This window comes from Gekko japonicus, unplaced genomic scaffold, assembly GCF_001447785.1.
Source record: "Gekko japonicus isolate JY-2015 unplaced genomic scaffold, Gekko_japonicus_V1.1 scaffold1186, whole genome shotgun sequence".
NCBI classification, from domain to species: domain Eukaryota; kingdom Metazoa; phylum Chordata; class Lepidosauria; order Squamata; family Gekkonidae; genus Gekko; species Gekko japonicus.
Window position 1 is genome coordinate 355,763 of NW_015164221.1, and position 18,581 is coordinate 374,343.

At 44.2% G+C, this 18,581-nt stretch overlaps 1 protein-coding gene across 1 annotated transcript in view; it reads left to right on the plus strand.

The window, feature by feature from the left end:
• Positions 1 to 18,581, plus strand: part of KDSR (3-ketodihydrosphingosine reductase) — a 79,116-nt gene that overhangs the window by 22,958 nt on the left and 37,577 nt on the right. The window contains exons 2-7 of the mRNA XM_015408537.1: positions 539 to 628; positions 11,291 to 11,347; positions 12,844 to 12,909; positions 13,014 to 13,109; positions 17,277 to 17,468; positions 18,305 to 18,388. Coding sequence (XP_015264023.1) covers positions 539 to 628; positions 11,291 to 11,347; positions 12,844 to 12,909; positions 13,014 to 13,109; positions 17,277 to 17,468; positions 18,305 to 18,388 — 585 coding nt within the window. The remainder of the gene's footprint in view (positions 1 to 538; positions 629 to 11,290; positions 11,348 to 12,843; positions 12,910 to 13,013; positions 13,110 to 17,276; positions 17,469 to 18,304; positions 18,389 to 18,581) is intronic.

Here is an 18,581-nt window from a genome sequence, read left to right on the forward strand (position 1 = left end):
CAGTGCCATAATTGTCCTGATTTATAAAAAGGGGGATCTGATGGATCCAACAAATTACTGTCCAGTAAGTTTGCTGTCCATCATTGGAAAACTTGATGTTGCAATGCTTTATGGAAAGCTTAGATCCTGGGCTGAAGAAAATAACATCCTTGGGAATGAGCAGGTTGGTTTTAGGAAAGGAGTAAGCACTATTGATCGTTGTCATACTCTCAGGCCAGATAGGAGCCCTGTAGGGGCTGGATCCAGCCCATGGGCCGTATGTTTTTGACACCCCTGTTTTTTTAGAGGAACAGACTGATTGTAGACATGGCTTGCAGTGATTCTGTGGTTATGGTGGCAGCGTCCACTGCCATTATCAATGTGTGGCTGCTGTGGATGGTATGATGAACACAAAGTTCTCATTGGAGGGAAAATGTCAGGTAGGTACATATGAACTGACTGAATTCTCACGCACTTGACCAGTCTGACTCCCTAAGATATGCTTAGAATCACAGTTTAGTCATAATAATGAATTAACTCTAGTTCCTTTCTTTTAAAGGTAACCGGTGGCTCCAGTGGCATTGGAAAAAGTATTGCCGTGGAATGCTTCAAGCAAGGTGCTTTTATAACACTGCTTGCAAGAAATGAGGTAAATTTCTGCCATTCTTACTTAAAAAGAGGTTGTAGAATACTGTAAGCAATCAATAATGACGATGTGCAAAAAAGTATTTTTCAGGTTTGAGTATATTGAACCCAAAAAATATCGGTATTTCCCAATATTCCTTAAAGCTAATATTGGTATGATATTGGGATTCAGGAAATATGTGGGATTGCCAATTTTTTTTTTTTTTGCTCCATTATACCCTATGGAGACCATTATAGTCAATGGTCCCTATAGGCTATAAATGGAGAATCAATTGGGGAGAGGCTGTTTTTTGCATCATAGCTGTTGGTGCCTCTCCTCAAAAAACCCCCCCTAAATTTCAAAAAGATTGGACCAGGGGGTCTAATTCTATGGCCTCGGAAAAAGGCCATGACCTACCTGCCAATATCGATACAGTATTTGAACTGGAGACCCCTTGGCTACCTTTGGATTCAGTTTTTGATAACTTCAGCCTGCTCTCCACTGCAGTTGTAGACAGGATCCAGGGTGCTGTCAGGCCGACCATGTGCCTCCTGGATCCGTGTCCCTCATGGTTGGTGAAAGCCAGTGATGAGCGGATACGGGGCCCTCTGATGGACTCTGTCAATCTGTCCCTGGAAATGGGTTTTGACTCTATTGTTTCTGGGTAAGGAAACTGAGAGAGCGGTAGCTGAGCAGCTCCAGGGTTTCCTGGATGACACATCAGCATTGGATCCATTCCATTTTGCCCCAGCCACAGAATAGGCTGCCCTGATGGATTATCTCCACAGGCAGCTCGATCGAGGTGGGTCAGCACTTCTGTTGTTGCTAGATGTCACAGCAGTGTTCGGCACGGTCGAACACGATCTTTTGACCCACTGCCTGCCGACATGGGAGTTTGTGGGGTGGCCCTTCAATGGTTTGCCTCATTTCTCTGTTGTGGGGGACAGAGGATGTGTCCTCTAGGCATCTGTATGCATCCCCACGCCCAGCTGGCACAGAATTTCGGGCTGGGCTGTCATCAGTATGCTGATGGGGTGGGGTGGTTAAAAAGGAGCAGGCTGAGACTGGATCCAATTAAAACAGAGGTTCTGTGGCTGGGGGGGCTTCAGGGTTGGGGCATGGTCTTCCTGCTCTCGATGGGGCACCATTGACATTGGTGCAGTCTGTCAAGAGTTTGGGGGTGATTTTGGACGCCTTCATGACTATGGAAGTCCAAGTCACGCGAATTGCTAGATTGGCATTTTTCCATCTGCGCCAGCCGTGGCAATTGGCCCCTTTCTTGTCGCACCCTGACCTAGCCATGGTAATCCATGCAACAGTCACCTCCAGGCTAGACTACTGGAACTCGCTTTACGCTGGTCTGCCCTTGAGACTGACCCGGATGCTCCAGCTGATTCAAAATGCAGCAGCACAAGTCCTGATGGAAACGTCAAGGATGGCACACATACAGCTTGTGCAGTGCTAGCTGTATTAGCTTCCAGTAGAGTACTGAGTCAGGTTCAAGGTTTTGGTGTTGATGTTTAAGGCCTTGAGCTGTCAGGGTATGTCCCCGGGAGAGCGTTACGCTCCTTGGATAGGGATTTGCTGGTGGTCTCCAGCCCCAAATATATCCATCTGTCTTAGACCAGGGCCAGGGTCCTGGCCGTGACCCAGCGGAACTCTCTGCTGGACACCATCAGGGCCCCGCGGGATCTTATGCAATTCTGCAGGGGCCTATAAGGCAGAGATGTTCCGCCAGGCTTTTGGTTGAGGACAGCAACTGTTTCCACTCTAGTTGGCAGCCTCTCCTTGCTCTCCAGACTTGTTTTTGTTCCTCCTCTTCCCGTGTTGGGCAGTCTGGAATGCAAAGTAATGTGTAGCTCGCCATCTGGATTCTTTTAAATCTGTAATACTAGTATTGTTGTTGTATTTGATTTTTTTATGGTTTTATATTTTTATTTATTGTACATCGCCCAGAGTCCTGTGGTAGCAGGGTTTGGGTGGTTCAGAAATAGGTGGTGGTGGTGGAACATGGTCCCTTTAAATGCCTTTTGCAAGCCAAGCCACGAGTGAACTCTGAAGCAGCGAGTTCACCCGGAAGCCTTCCGGGTGAACGTGCCGCTTCAGGGTTCACTCATGGCGCAGCTTTTAAAAGGCATGTAAGGGGAGTTCCCTTTAAATGCCTTTTTCCCTCCACGCCTTACAAAAGTCTGATCCTGGGCTGGCCAGGATTTTTTTGCTTGTGGGCAGTGTTCCCTCTAAGCTGAGTTAGGGTGAGCTAGCTCACAGTTTTTTAGCCTCTTGCTCACACACTTTTGTCTTAGCTCAGGAAGGAGGGCTCCAGAGCAAACTAATGTATGCAGTAGCCAAGTCACTCGCTCACAGCTTTAATGCCAGTAGCTCACAGGGTAGAATTTTTGCTCACGAGACACTACAGCTTCGAGGGAACATTGCATATTTTTTTCTTGTGGGGCAGCCAGTATTTGTGTCGGCTGAGCTCCTGGCCAGTTTTTGCGATAACTGGGAAAGGGGGGATGAGTCCCATTGAAATCAATGAAGTGGGAATCAGCTTGGTAGTGGGGGGACTTGGCACTTTCCCAGGGACAGATCAGGACCACCGGGGAAACCATTCAGCACACTAAAGGCTCCTCTCGGAGTGTTTATTCCTCCAGAAGGCAAAGACCGCGGGGCTGGCCAGCCGCTCTGCGTCTCTCCCGGGCCGGCCGCTCTGCGTCTCTCCCGGCCTCTCTCTTGAACATAGAGCCAGAGAGGGGTTGGGTCCTGCTGTCCTTCGTTCTGGGGCCGGAGTGGAGGAGCAGCTTGGGAGCTCAGCAGGCCCCTCTTGCTGGAGGCCGGCCAGGCTCCATGGCAGTGGCTCCAAGACGCGGCCAGGGAAGAGAGGCATGGTGGGAGAAAGCTCAACCGTCCCTCGACCCGATAATGCGGGGAGACTCAACCACAGAGAAATGGCTCCCTGCCACCCACCCCCACCCTCCGCTGCACTCTGCCTCTCTCCTGTGCCAGCCTGCTGGGAAGTATGCAGCCTGCAATTGCCCTGTGAATGCCAATAAGCCCAGCTGGTGATGGAGAGGCGCGGGGCGGTGGTGCTGGAATGATGCAGGGGGAGCGCTGGAAGTGTTGCCTCCTGCGGCTGGTAGTCGGCCACCACATCACCCTCCAGCGGGGCCAGGACTATGCTTCCTAGGGTGCATCGGGAGGGCCAGAGGAGGGCAGGCGTGTTTGTTTCTGTGAAGGGAGGGAGGGAGAAGGGGGCAGCAGCAGTGCGACTTTGCTGAACTTTCTAATACCAATACCAAATTAAATATAAATAAATAAAACATGGACTTTTGGGGCATGGCTGTTTATGAGGGGGGCATGGCCCTAAAATGCCCCACCATAGCTCCAGGCCGAATAGTACATTTACCCTTGGTTTTATTCAGTGTAAACCAGCCCCTTATGGGATTGTCCACAAAATCTTGTTCTGCCATTCAGTCTCACTGCATGGTAGTAAGTTAAGGCATTTGGTATTTCTAAGCCTCTTTGACTCCACTTCTGCACAGCCTGCCAAGCCATTCTTGGTCTCTTACTTTGCTGAATAAAATGGTTACATAGTCTCCCCTATTCTAGTAATTTTTTCTCTGATATGATCACAGGAGTGTTTTGCATGACAAGTGTTAGCTTCAGCGAAACTGCAATTTTGAATGCATTAATCCTATCCAAGAGGGATAACTGCAAAGATTCCCACAGATAAAGTATCAGTAATTTTCTTCCATAGTAAATTGTAGGTTAAGGTATTTTTGTTCTTTACACGTATAGATACAGAGGTATTTTGCATGGGTCTAATTATATTTCACTCATGTTAACCAGCAGCCACCTTTTATTTCAGTTCAGTCTAGGTTAAACAGCATAAACTCTGATTTCTGAGTGTTTATCTTATAGCAGGAGACCTTAGATTACGCGTCAGCCACTTCTGTAGTGTTCTACATGATGAATTTATATCTGATACAAAAAATATAATATTGTCACCTGTTACCTTGCAAAGTGGTAGTCTGAAATTCCTAACAAAAAACCCTAACAAAAAAGCTTTATATTTGATGGTAGATGTTACATTGTAAGATCTGTAGGTGGAGCAGAAGAATTTGCCTTGCATATCTTTCCTTGTGATTCTGACAAAATTGAAGCCTTGAAAATATTTTCAGTTAATATCAATGGCTTAAATGAACTGCATAAGCAATGTAATGTTATGTATAAACTATATAAGGCAATAGCAGATCTAATTGCTTCAAGAAACCCGTATTAGACTTTCTCAAACAAATCTGATTGAAAATCTAAAATTTGGTACTTTATATGTGGCAGCCTATTATTAAAAAAAGATGTAGCCGTATACATTAAATTCCATTTTATTAATTACAAGAATGTTGCTCAATAAGAATAAGAGATATTTATTCCTCAAAGGTTCAATTAAGAATCATCAAATAACTATCAGCAATATCTATGCACCTAATCATAACCAGAATATTTTCTTTAATAAAAATTTACAGGAGAAACTTACACAATTTGCTTCTGGAGACCTCACAATAGGTGGAGATTAATTGCAGCATGAATAACTTTTTCCCTTTTTCAAAAGGAAAAAGCAGTGTATCTGCTTGTCTTACATGTTTAAGAAGGCCCTTAAAATGTTAAATTTAATTGATACCTGGTGAAATGTGAACCCAACAGTAAGAGACTATACCTTTTCTTCAGTATCACTGAATTCCTATTCATATATAGATTTCTTTCTGCTTTCTTCTTCTCTGGTAGATAGTATCAAACAGGAAAAGGCTGAGGTAAATGTATTTGCTGATCATGCTCCTATCTCTCTTAATCTTGCCCCTAAAAGGAACAAAAAAATTAGCCATTGGAGGCTTGGTAATGATTTGTTACCTAATCAGGTAGAGAGAAGTTACAAGTTGAACTGCAAATTTACTTTGATATAAGCTCTAGTCAGGAGGTTTCCCCTATTATAGTTTGGGGAAAGCCTTCTTCTGAAGCCTAGCCATTAGTTCCTCAGCGTATTATAGAAGGTCAAGAGAAGCAGAGCACAGTAAATGTGGTGACAAAATAAAAACAGAGTCCAAGCACAAGTCTTATCGAAGTAAAAAAGACACTTAGAGCTTAAGGGAGCAAGATCCAAGGTGCAGGGCCCGGATATGGTTAGAATTCATTAAAATATGCAGTGTCTTAAACAGCAGTACTTTGAACACAGAAATAAAACAGGCATGCTTTTAGTTCATAAATTAAATAGGAAGAAAGCAGCAAATAATAGTGTCAATTCGAAACAATGGTGATCAGATGGTAGCTCAAATAACTAAGGAAGCTGATACCTTTTATGAAGAGTTATGTGCTTCTAGGGTTGCCAACCCCCCCGGTTTGCCAGGGGTCCCCCGTTTTGGGGGGGGGTTCTTCCCCCGCCGGCCATCTGGCCGGCGGGGGAAGCCCCACCCACAACACCCACAGCCACCCATCTCTCTCCCTTTAAGGGTGTGCAACCCGTGTTTCATCCCAAGCGCGAACTCTGCAAGCTTGCAGGGAAAAGCCAGCTTCGTTCTTAAAAGGGAAATGCAGCTTCTCTTAAAGGGGAAACACCGGCTGCTGGCTATTTTAAGTGCAGGGAACTGCCGTTTCTGGAGATCCGGTGCACGGCCGGGGGGGGGGGGCGGCAGACGTCCCCAACATGACGTCATCACGTTGGGGATGCCCCACCCCTTCCAGGAACGCCCCCAAAGTCCCCCACTGCGGGTGGAAGATGGACTTGGCAACCCTATGTACTTCACAAAAATCCTGGCAAGACTTCATAAATGTTTTTTTTTAGAGAAGGTTAAGCTTTCTTAAAGTTAAGCCTGCTTTGGCTGGGAGGGCAGGGTGTCAATCGAATAAATAAATGAATTATTATAAATAACCTGATGTTCGTCTGGGATTCATACAAAAGGAAGTTGTCTCCTAATATTTCTCTGTATCCATAGTTGTGAGAGAATTAGATAAGTTTCAGAATGTCCAGTTTCACTCATTTAAAAAATGGGGATTGTTCAGTCACAGTACTTTTGAGAATCTAATTGTAAACAACACGGTAATCCCCTTTGAAACAGTTGCTCACTTGATGAATAAAACAATTAGGCCATCTAAATATTTACAAGTTAATGTTTTTTTTTGTTTTAATTATGAGGTGTTCTGCATCTGAGGAGTGGTGTGGAGCTGGGGAAAACATTACTTAGAGAGCATACTTAATGTCATTTACAGCATGGATTTAAATAAATAAACATTTCAAGTGAAATGGGGAAAGGATCCAATGAAGTATTGAGATGTGTGCTAATAAATGGATCTAAATTCAGTGTCATCACAATTTAAAGAAGACTTTGAAAATGCTACAGTAGTATTTGTCCCCTTATAAACTAGCAAAATTTTACACGAACTTACATGATTTATGTTGGTACTATAAGTTATCTGAAGGTGATTTCTAGCATATGTGGCAGACATGTACGCATGCTAAAAATATTGGCAATCCTATTTAGATGCTGTGAAGGTTGGGTTTGGAATTGATTTTTCTAAACTGAGGCTCTTCTTCTAAATTGTGTACCAAAATCTCCCTTAAATCTACTTACTGTTGTTTTGCACCCAATCACAGCAGCTAGAATAATTTTTTGCAAGGCACTGGAAACAAGAATCAGCTCTGAACACAGAATAAAACAAGGTACAAAAAAGCCTAGCAATCTACTATATGATTAAGTTAATAGAATTAAGGAACGGAAAAGACATACAACAGATTGAACTAACTTGAAATCCAATAATACAAAAGCTGAGACATTTTGCCAAGTAGGGTCTTTATTTTATGTTTAATCCCAGGTTAATTTTTGAATGAATAAATAAATAAGTTCAGAATCATCATAAAGTGCTATTTTAAATTGATGTGAGCCAGTGCCCTTAATCTCAAGAGAGTTCCTAATGAGAACAGCGAACGGTTCCTAAACAAAAGCAAAAAATGAAGCTGATGATGGACATTTTTGGAGAAAGCATACCCAGTATATTTAATCATGCTTCTGAATGTGCATATATAATTTTTGCTCATTGGGAAAAGTAAGTACTGAAATCAAAGGCTTTTTATACATGCTATCAAAAATTTAGTCTCAAGCCATGGACTTCCGGTTTATGGAGACACAATAGCGGACGTTTCTCCCAGACCTCCCGGGGAAGTGATCCGTGTGCCAGCAGTTGGGGGGGGGACTGGTCACCACCACCCCAGGCTCCTAGCCATGGGGCTTTGAAGGGTAGCCTCTTTGCCAGCACTTTGCTGGAGAATTGAGGCGCTCTTCTGCCCCGACGGTCCTGCCGCTGCTGCGTCCGCAATGGAACCAGAGCCGCTGACTGGGACAAGGGTTGGAGATGGAGCACAAAAAACTTACCTTGAGCAAGGTCTTCGGACCATCAATGAACAGTGAGTCGAGTTAAATCGAAATGCCGGGAATTTAAAAGAAAGCCCCCCTGGGAACGGCAAGACGAGCGAGCGGGGGGAGGCCCTCCCATACGCACAAAGAGAATAGCAATTTGCCAAGGGGGAGCTGAAGAAAAAGCATCAAAATCTATTTTAAGAGATCAACTAGAGCGCCTGTAAGCGCTTGGGTGAATTTCAGAGACTTTAGCAAGTTTTTTAAAAAGTAAACAATCCATAAAAATGGTGTGGGAAAAAACGAAGAAAGACAGACAAGCAAAAGTGAAACCACCGGGGAGCATGAGCCCGTGGCCAGAAGATACCACTGACTTTTCTAAATTGTTAGTGGACTCTTTGCGCCCTCTACTGGACCAGATGACGAACATCAATCAACAACTGACAGCTTTAAACCAGAATTTTGCAGCTCAGCAGCTCCAATTGACTGAGACTACAAAAAAGATGGAGCAAACAGTTGAGAAAGTGAAGGAAATGGATGCCAACTCTAAAAAGGTTAAGAAAAAGGTTCAAATGCTGGAAAAGAAGCAAGCTTCAGATTAATATCAATTTTTGCAGCTACAAATGGAAAAGGCTAACCTAGTCCTCTGGTTCCAAGGGGTCCCTGAAGCAAAAGAAGAGAATCTAAAGCAACTGCTGAGTGATGTGCTAGCCCCAATCACAGATTTAAAAGCGGAATACCTTTAAGCGAAATGGATGTGGTTTATAGAACGTATTCCGTTTATATCAAGAAAAATAATCTGCCTGGGGAGATAGTGGTTAGATTCTCGAAGAGACATGTGAGGAACCAAGTCCTGAAAGCAACTACAGGAACGCCCTTGAAAATTGGAGGCAACATCATCAGAATCTTAAAAGACATTCCATTTGAAATAAGGAAAAAGGGGAAGAAGTATAAGGACTTGATCCTATTTTTACAAACAAACAGCATTCCTTAGAAATGGTTGACCCCCGAAGGCGTCATTTTCAAACTGCAGGATAAAAAAGAAAAAATTGACTCTGTTTCTAAAGCATGTGAGTTCTTGAGACTGCAACTAGGAGAGTCCGGTGAGGATGGCAAGGAAGAAGAAGACAGCAAACCTAGTGATGAAATGGACTCTGCTACTTCCGATGAGGACTCTGTCTCCGAAAAAGGGGCCGCAGCCCCTAAGCGAGAATATCAATTAAAGATTAGAAAAGTTAAAACAAAATGAAGGCTGAAGAACTTTGAGTTGTGCCTTAAGGCCTTAAAGATATCAATGATGCTTTTGTGATTCTCTTTAAATAGTGAAAACAGTGGTTTTAAAGATAAACAATATAGCATGATCGACTATGTTCAATGTAATCATAGCATTTTAGATTAACACTGATACAAGCTATTGTAATGATCTCCTATTCTTGAGTTTTTAGTTTGGTTTTCTTTCCTTTCTTCCATAGATGTAGTTTTCCCTTCTCTTTTTTTCGTTGTAGTTTATAGAGAATGCAATAAAAAATCCCCTCCGGGGGCTTTAAAAAAAAAATTAGTCTCAAGCCTATAAAGGCAGCTTTTATGTTTTTGAACACGATCCGTTAAATCAAACACTTTTTGAACGTTATTAGAGATGAACCCTGATTGGGCAAGGTGTATGTATCTTGCTGCGGTGTAATCTATGTGTGGATCTTACTGCCTTTCTGTAATGCAAGGAGTCTTCCTCCTACTTAAGTGTCTCTTCTACTGGAGGATGGTTAGATCCACCCCATTATTTGTAAAAGGATCAAGTGTATTAATAGAGCCATCGTTAATGTAGTGGTTAAAACGTCAAATGTGGATCTGGGAAACTCAGGTCCAAAGCCCCATTCTGCCATGAAAGCTTGAGGGATGACCTGGGGCCAGTCACGCACTCAGGGCTCTTTTTGTAGCAGGAACTCCTTTGCATATTAGGCGACACACCCCTAATGTAGCCAATCCTCCAAGAGCTTGCAGGGCTCTTCTTTACAGGGGCTACTGTAACCTCATTGGGTGCATTCAGACGCACCATTTGATCTGGTCTCGTGCCAGTTCAGAAACGGATTTTATACGCGTGATCACACAGTCAACATCTGCCTCCTGTCCCCAGCCGTCGCTTTCCAGCTCAAATCCCCTTTAAACCGGAGTACTTTGTTACCAGGTCCCCAAGTGGTGGTTTCCTGATTCTCTGTTTCCAGCCGCATTTTCTCCCTGTGTGATTACTCCTCCGGTGTCAAGCCACTTCGGGTTTAAACCCCCTCCCTGCTCGAACGCTGCCCAAGGCTTCTGCTTTTTGCCCTCCATTTTTTAAAAGCGTTGGCGGTGGACGCATAGGCGGAGCTCCGCCATCGCGTTATTAAAAAACAATGTTTAAACAGTGCCTAGTTTTAGTGTTTAAACGAGTTCGGGATCTCACAGAGGCCATTTTTGGGTAAACGTTTAGAGGGAAGTGTTCCTTTAAAGTTTAAAGGGAAGTGAACAACTAACAAGATGCTCAGAAAGTTCTCTCACAACAACTAACATACTAACATTGAAGCCGAGACAAACAAGAACTCTACAAGTATATTGTTGTACTAACACTTTTATTAATAACACTTAGACTAACACAGATATGATCTCCTCCTCTTGGGTTTTTAGTGTAGTGTGGTTATCTATCCTTTATCCTTAGATGTTATCCCCCTCCCTCATATTTTCTTTGTAGTTTTGTAGTCTTATTAAAAAATAATTAAAAATATCCCTCCGGGGATTAAAAACATTTTTTTTAAAGGGAAGTGTTACAGCAGTCGGGTTGAAGTGGAAATTGCTGTTCTGTGCACGGGTGAAAATTTTAGTTCTACAGATGGCTGCCTGTGCGCATGCCCAAACTGAGAGGGGGGGGGGGGACACCGATGCACGCTCCCTCCCATGGACGGCAGGGAGCGATGTGGCTGCGCAGCGATCCGGAGCAAGGAGGTGAGTGCGATTGCAAATCTCCAGGTTAAAACTCGCTCCCGGCACGCTGTCTGGCCACACCCGTAGGGTTGTTGCAGGAGAGGAGAATGATATAAGCTGTTTTAGATCCCCATTGGGGAGAAAAGTGGGATATAAATAAGACATGTAAACAAAAATAACATTTCTAAAGTGCAATACTAAGTGCTGAATGATATTTTTAAACACTTCTATGAAGATCTACAACAAAGGCATGACTTGTTCTATTACTTCAGAAGGAGTTTAATTGTGGTGGTAATTATTTTGCCAGAATGTCCCAAATGTGTTTCTTTCATTCCAGAGTCGGCTGTTGGAGGCAAAGAAGGAAATTGAAAAATATGCAGTTAATGATAAGCAGGTAAACTTGCTATCTTGGACAGTAATGGTTGACCTGCCCTAGCTGTGAGATAGTATGGGCAGATAAGAGAAAATATTCTGCTGTGTTATAATAACATGGAGACCAAATGCTAAATGGAACAGTGCATGAAATCAATTCACAGTTACCTTAAGAAAGTTAAACAGAATTGTAGATAGTGCTAGGCTTCAGTTGTGCATAGCTGTAGCCAGGGGTCATTACCTACAGGAGCGGAGCTCCGGCAGTAAAGAGCCCAGGGGGGTGGGTACATGCAACAAGCCCCACCCCCTGCTCCCAGCAGCCCTCAGGCAGAGCAAGAAGCAGCAGGTAAGTTGCAGAGCTCCCCCCGGTCCAAAACAGTCCAGTGACACCTTTAAGACCAAGTTTTATTCAGGTACAAGCTCTCCCTCCTCCGCGAAGACAGATATGCACATTCCCCCCCCCCCAATAGCTAGGAATCCAAAACAGTCCAGTGGAGCCTGAGTGGTGGGTGTTGCCTTCTGACACACCTCCGGTGGTGTCGGGGTGTGGTACATGCAAATAAGTTACGCTAATGAGTTATACTCAGGGCTCTAGTCGGGGGGGAGCTCTCAGGTACGGAGCTCCGGAAGAGAACCTCTAGGGGGCGGGGCGGTCATGTGGTGAAGCCCCGCCCCCTTCTTTACCCCGCCCTCTGCTTCGATCCTCATTCCGTTTGGGAATGAGGATGAAGCAGGAGGGTAAGTAGCCGGGCCTTCTGACACACTTCCGGTGATGTCAGGGGGTGTGGCCTTCTGTCACTTCCGGTGATGTCAGGGGGCGTGGCATATGCAAATAAGTTATGCTAATGAGTTATGCTAATGAGCTCCGGCAGCTCTTTTTCTACAACAAGACCCCTGGTTATACTAATGAGCTCCTGCACCTCTTTTTCTACGAAATGACCCCTGGCTGTAACATAGGTGTCCCAGAAGTATACACAGGTAGCCAGCAACATCTTGAAAGCTTTCATTTCAGCAGATCTTTTGTCTAACCAGGAAGTCATGATTTTAAATAGAGAGGTGGTTCCTTTTTTAAGTACTTCTCTGAATATTTTATTTTATAGTCCATCTTTCTCATTGGGACCAAAGGTAGATTACAAGTATGATAATAGCTTTGTCAGTCAGTGAGTGTATTATGAGATTTGATATTTGACTCATAACAACAAAGATTATCCTAGTAAGACAAAGTAGTACAGTTGGGCTGCAGAAATGACTCTCAGTAGTTAAAAAGATAAATGGTTGACCAAGTTGTTTGTAATAGGTCAGTGCGGTTATAGTTAGTGGAAATTAAATATAAACTGAACCTGTTTTCCTACACACTTAGTCTACCTATGCCCTGTTATTCTTTATGAAGCTTAGAGAAACTTGCAAGAGCTTGCTGTGGTCTCCTCCTCAACATCAGATCTATATCCACTTAGCTTCAACAATACCACACTCTTACTAATCTTTCTGTTCTTCTCTTCCCCTGGCCCTTTCACATAGGTTGTACACTGCATCTCGGTAGATGTTTCTAAAGACTATGCAAATGTGGAGCGGGTCCTAAAACAAGTAAGAAAACGTTGGGCTTTTTACTACATTTTGTGTGTGTTTTTAATGGGTTACATTGTTGCAGAAGTGCATCTATCTTGGATTTATTAGATTACCTTTTCTAGGCTCAAGAGAAGTTGGGTCCGGTCGATATGCTTGTAAATAGTGCTGGGACTTCGGTTACTGGAAAATTTGAAGATCTCAACACCAAGAATTTTGAGGTAAGCAGTGGTATTAAAGCATTTGGTAATGGTTAATCCAGCAGTAGGTAGTAAACTATATTCTAAGAAAAGAGCAAGAGTCCAGTGACACCTTAAAGACTAACAAATTTTGCAGCAGGATATGAGCTTTCATGAGTCACTGTTCACTTCTTCAGAATAAATGGACGTAAGTCTGACATTAGAAACTACAACATCGAAGAACGAGTAAGGGACTCATTTAGTTGCTGACCTGAGAAGTAGTTCCCTTACAAAGGAATCTCAAAGGGAGAAAGCAAGATTCCTATCTTGTTATACATGCAGTGACAGCTGCAAGAATATTATATCCCAAATACTGGAGGGAAAATGAGGTACCTTCAAAAGAAGAAATTATTAATAAAATACTTGAAACTGCAGAGATGGACAAACTAACTTTAATTTTGAGAGGACAAAATGAAAGAGACGTTGGTTTCTTTTTTGTTAGATAAAATAAAATTGTTTATAAAAAAAGGAATCTCAAAGGGAGATTAGAAAGAGAAACGGCTGAATCACAACTGATCATGAAGCTCAAGACAGTGCATCCTCTTGGACTGAATCGAGTTTCTAAATTGTTTTATAAATTGTTGTCACCCACTCTGAGCCAGTTTCAGGGAGAGCGGGATATAAATTAAATTTTAAATAGTGTATTGATTTTGTAAGACTAGAAATAAATTATACATTCCAGTTTTGGTCTGCCCAAGAATATGGGGACAACTCCCCAAAGTATATAATTAAACTCTGCTTCCTGATAGCAAGATCATCACTCTAGAAAGGAAAGGATGACTTAGTAGCTGTAGTGGGGCTGTGTGACTTGATGATAGAGTTATACTTTCTTGAGTTCCTGTGTAGAAAAATATCTTATCTCAAACTTGGAGACATTTTTGGGCAACCGACTGGCCATAAATTGAATAACTATTGCTTCATGATAGTGGACAAGACTATAGCACTAGCACTGCAACGTGCCTGTAGGGTTAATTAGGGCCTAGAACAGGAACATCCAGCTAGGAAGAAGAAGAGGAGATTGGATTTATACCCCGCCCTTCACTACCCAAGGGAGCCTCAGAGCAGCTTACAAACTCTTTTCCCTTCCCCTCCCCACAACAGACACCCTGTGAGGTAGGCGGGGCTGAGAGAGCTCTGACAGAAACTGCTCTTTTTCAAGGACAGCTCTTATCAGAACTACGGCTTGCCCAAAGTCATCCAGCCAGGTGCAAGTGGAGGAGTGGGGAATCAAACCCGGTTCTCCCAGGTTAGAGTCCACGCACTTAACCACTACACCAAACTGGCTCAGGGTGGATACTGTACAAATATAGGATTTCCGGGGGGGGGGGCATTTCCTCTTTCGTTTTTCTGAAAGCTTTGTACTCTCTCCTTTTCTTCCTTCCTTTTCACCTTCCCACCCACCAGCCAACCCACCTTTTTCTGGCCCCTCACTCCAGCTTTTCCTCCTTAACTCTACAGCAGCCCTTCTCCATGAAGTCTGGCCTATTCATGTGATGCCAGTAGAAGCAGCCAGGCTGGGCTTAGTTACCTGTTGGGGAACCTGCAAGTACTTGGAGGGAGCACCTCACTTTCCCTTTTATCCCCCCCCCACACACACACACACAAACACTTATTTCCTCATTTTCTCCTTCTGGCAGTTTTCCATGTTTCCTTCTCTCCCTCCCACCCACCAACCTACCTTTTACCTGCCCCTTTAGTTTTTTTTTTTTTTTACCATCTTTCTCCCCAATGGGGATCCAGAGCCGCTTGCCTCATTCTCCTCCATTTTATCCTCTCAACCACCCTGTGAAGTAGGCCAGGCTTGAGAGTACGCAGCTGGCCCAAAATCACGCAGCGTGCTTGCTCAGCAGAACGATGATTCCACCTTGGGTCTCCCAGATCCTAGACTGAAACCCTAGCCACTATGCCACGCCGGTTTTCAAGAGGTGGCTGCTGTTGAACACTAGTGAGCTTCCAGGCGTGGGTGAGTCACCCAAGCCACATGGTTGCAAGTCAGCGTTAGATGCTGGTGGCCTTGGCCCCAGTGTCCTTCCTCAAAGGCTAAAACAGCCCTCACAAAGCCCCATGGCTTTTACTGATCAAACCAGGCTTGACGGCTGACAATACTGTTGTGGTTGCCTAGCAATGGACACTGAGCGCATTTGTTTTTTGAAGCAACAGGATTTAATCCTTTCTATCATTGTGGGGGGAGTATTTTTTTTTTAAAAGATTTCTGATTTTTCTGCAAACCTGGGCCTTTTCTCAGGCTTATAGAAAGATGTCTGTCCATGAACCCCAGTCTCTGGATATAAGTACAGATGGGCCATGTGGGGGACTGGATATATTTACAAAGCCTCGAACCAGGAGCACTGCTGCATTTGGTTGGGGACCTGCTATAATATTTGGTTGTTCTTCTTATAGCAAGCTTGGTGATCTGCGCCAATCAATAGGGCAGTGAAACAGGGTCGCCACAGGCAAGGCAGTGATTTCTGCACACTTAGGTGACTTCCTAGATATGCAGAGAAATAGTGCTTTTCTTTAAAAGGAGCACAAAAATGGCCTCTCGAGGCCAAACCCAATGTGACAACATCCTCATGGCAAATCCCATTTTGAAGTCATTTAAAAATGTTGCGGGGGCCCCAATCCTGATAGCAAGTGCTGTAAGAGCCATGAGGGGCACAGCTGTTTCAGCACTTGATAAAATTATAGTGATGGGGTGGAGAGCAAACATGCCACCCTATGCACACCTTCATGTCTGTCTGGCTCTCAGTGAGGGTCCAAAGGCTCTCCCATAGGAAAAAGTATTAGAAGCCCTGGAAACCAAGGCCATTAGACATTCTTGTTCTGATGGCAGGAGAGAGAAACTGCCTGGGAGTTGTCCAGATCTTGGCAGCTTCTGCCTCCTGTTCTGCCTCCTCCCCCACGCAGGGCTCGTTGAGAAGTGCATTGCCCTGACAAGAGAGAAGGCGGAACAGTTTGCCAGAAGCCCTGATTGACAGCTTAAGTATATGTCGCTGCTTGCTCTTCACGTGCCTCCCGTACGTCAGTGACAAGCACAGAAGGCAGCTACTGCAAACAGGGTGTACATTCTTCATGTTCTTATTGTAGAACACATGGGAACTTTTTAAAAGCAAGAGAGCCAGTTTGGTGCAGTGGTTAAGAGCGGCGGACTCTAATCTGGAGGACCGGGTTTGATTCCCCGCTCCTCCACTTGAGCCCAGGTGGCTGGCCTTTGGTCAGTCAGAGATCTCTCAGCCCCACCTACCTCACAGGGGTATCTGTTGTGGGAAGAGGAAGGGAAGGTGACTGTAAGCCAGTCCAAGACTCCTTCAGGTAGTGAAGGGTGGGGTATAAAACTAACTTCTTTCACATAAATACAGTAAAGAAATAATAGCAGGGAAATTAGGTCATTTTCTGTCCAGAGAAGCCAATGTTAGATCAGGCCAGTGGCCCATCCAGTCCAACACTCTGTGTCACACAGTGGCCAAAAATACCAGGTGCCATCAGGAGGTCCAGCAGTGGGGCCAGGACACTAGAAGCTCTCCCACTGTTGCCCCCCCCAAGCACCAAGAATACAGAGCACAGAGCATCCCATCTATACCTTGTGGCTAATAGCCACCGATGGATCTCTTCGTGGATGGTGATCCAGTGTGAGAAATTGTTCAAAACAGTCATCCTATTGTACTGTTTTGATTGGAAACTACCATTACTAGCTTCTAACACCATTTTTTCTCCCACCTCTCACTCTGGGGCTCTCATGGCAGGGGGGAGGATAGCTGAACCTTCCTGCAAATTACCATGGCCCCTGAATGGTGTGTCCAATTAACACAGATCCCACAAAGTGGAGGCATCCTTTAGTCAACATCTTGGCATCGTTTGTGTTAACGGTTGTGTGCAAGGGGATGTGCTCCAACATGTTCATGGGGGAAACTTGCAAGTTGTTTAGGTGTTGTACTGGCAATGACAGCTCTTCTGTTTCTATGTGTAAGCAGGATTTTTTGCACTCCCTTAGGCTTACTGGCAGTGTGGATTAAAATTGCAGAAGCTGGGCTAGGTTGCACCCATCTAAATTTATGATTGCATTAGCTGCCCATGGATTACTGGATGTCATAAACATTTATTGGTCTGAAATTAGTTGACTCTGTCTCAGACATGTGTCTGTTCCTGCAGGAACTGATGTCTGTCAACTACCTGGGTAGTGTTTACCCAACTCATGCAGTAATTACCACCATGAAGGAACGAAGAATGGGAAGGATTGTGTTTGTGTCATCCCAGGCTGGGCAACTTGGACTATTTGGTTACACAGCTTATTCTGCAACAAAGTTTGCACTTCGAGGATTAGCGGAAGCTTTGCAAATGGAGGTATGATTATCTGTTCATCTGCTTGCATTGTGCCCTTGGGGGCGGGGGAAGAGATTTGGTGTGACTTGAATTCAGAAGCTTCTCTTACAGTGTGCCACATTGTAATAAAAAGCCAGTTGTTTTAGAACTAGGTTGGAAGCAGAGGCACCGCCTGCAGTATGGTTTGGGAACTTTGTGCAAAAGACAGAATTGTCAGCCCGCACCTACTTATACCTTCTCTACTACCAGTGCCGGACATCAAGAATACCTTTACATGACATGCACTCAAGTGATGCAGTGTTCTTGAAGGAAGGTGATACTGATAGATTAAATAGTCTTGTACGTCCACGTTGGGCTGCACTGTTGTTATCGTTATCGTTGGGAAATCCTTGAATCTGCCACTGTACTTGTAGTTTACCCCCTTGTGTCTGCTTCACACTGAATGTCAGCAGCTGAGCTATCCGCTACCACCGATTTGGGACTTTTTCAAAGTAGCAGCTCCAGATAATGTGGCAGTAATTCTCCTTCGCTAGAAATATTGGTGACACAGCTGTGATTGAAACAGTTTCCATTCTTTGTGTAGTTCCACATGTGCAGCGCAGAAACAGCTTCGAAAATTCTAGAGCTGAAAGGCGAAACAAATTCCAGAGAAAGATACTGTCTGCAGATGCTTCCAATATCCTTGCCCATTAGATATAAACAAAGTACTAGTCCTGAAAAGGTGGATTTGTGTATAGTTAAGAGCATATTCTGGAGTACTGTACCTTTTAAACTGTGTTACATTAATACCCATCTCTTTGCGTGTCGTACTTCATATTCAATGTGCATGAACCAAATATTTTTCTTTGCCAAATTAGGTAAAGCCCTATAATGTCTATATCACAGTTGCCTATCCTCCGGATACAGACACACCTGGCTTCGCAGAAGAAAGTAAGACAAAGGTAACATGTTAGTTCTTTTCAAACATTCTGTATTTACAAGGAGGGGCCCACATGCTCTTCCCAGGGACATCTCATTCTTCCCTATTTCTCTGTGTCCTCTTCCCTTTCCTGAAAAACCCAAGTAGCTTCTCCCCACTTTCTGCTTCCTTCTCTCCTTTTCACACCCCCCCCAACCAACCTACCTTTATCTCCC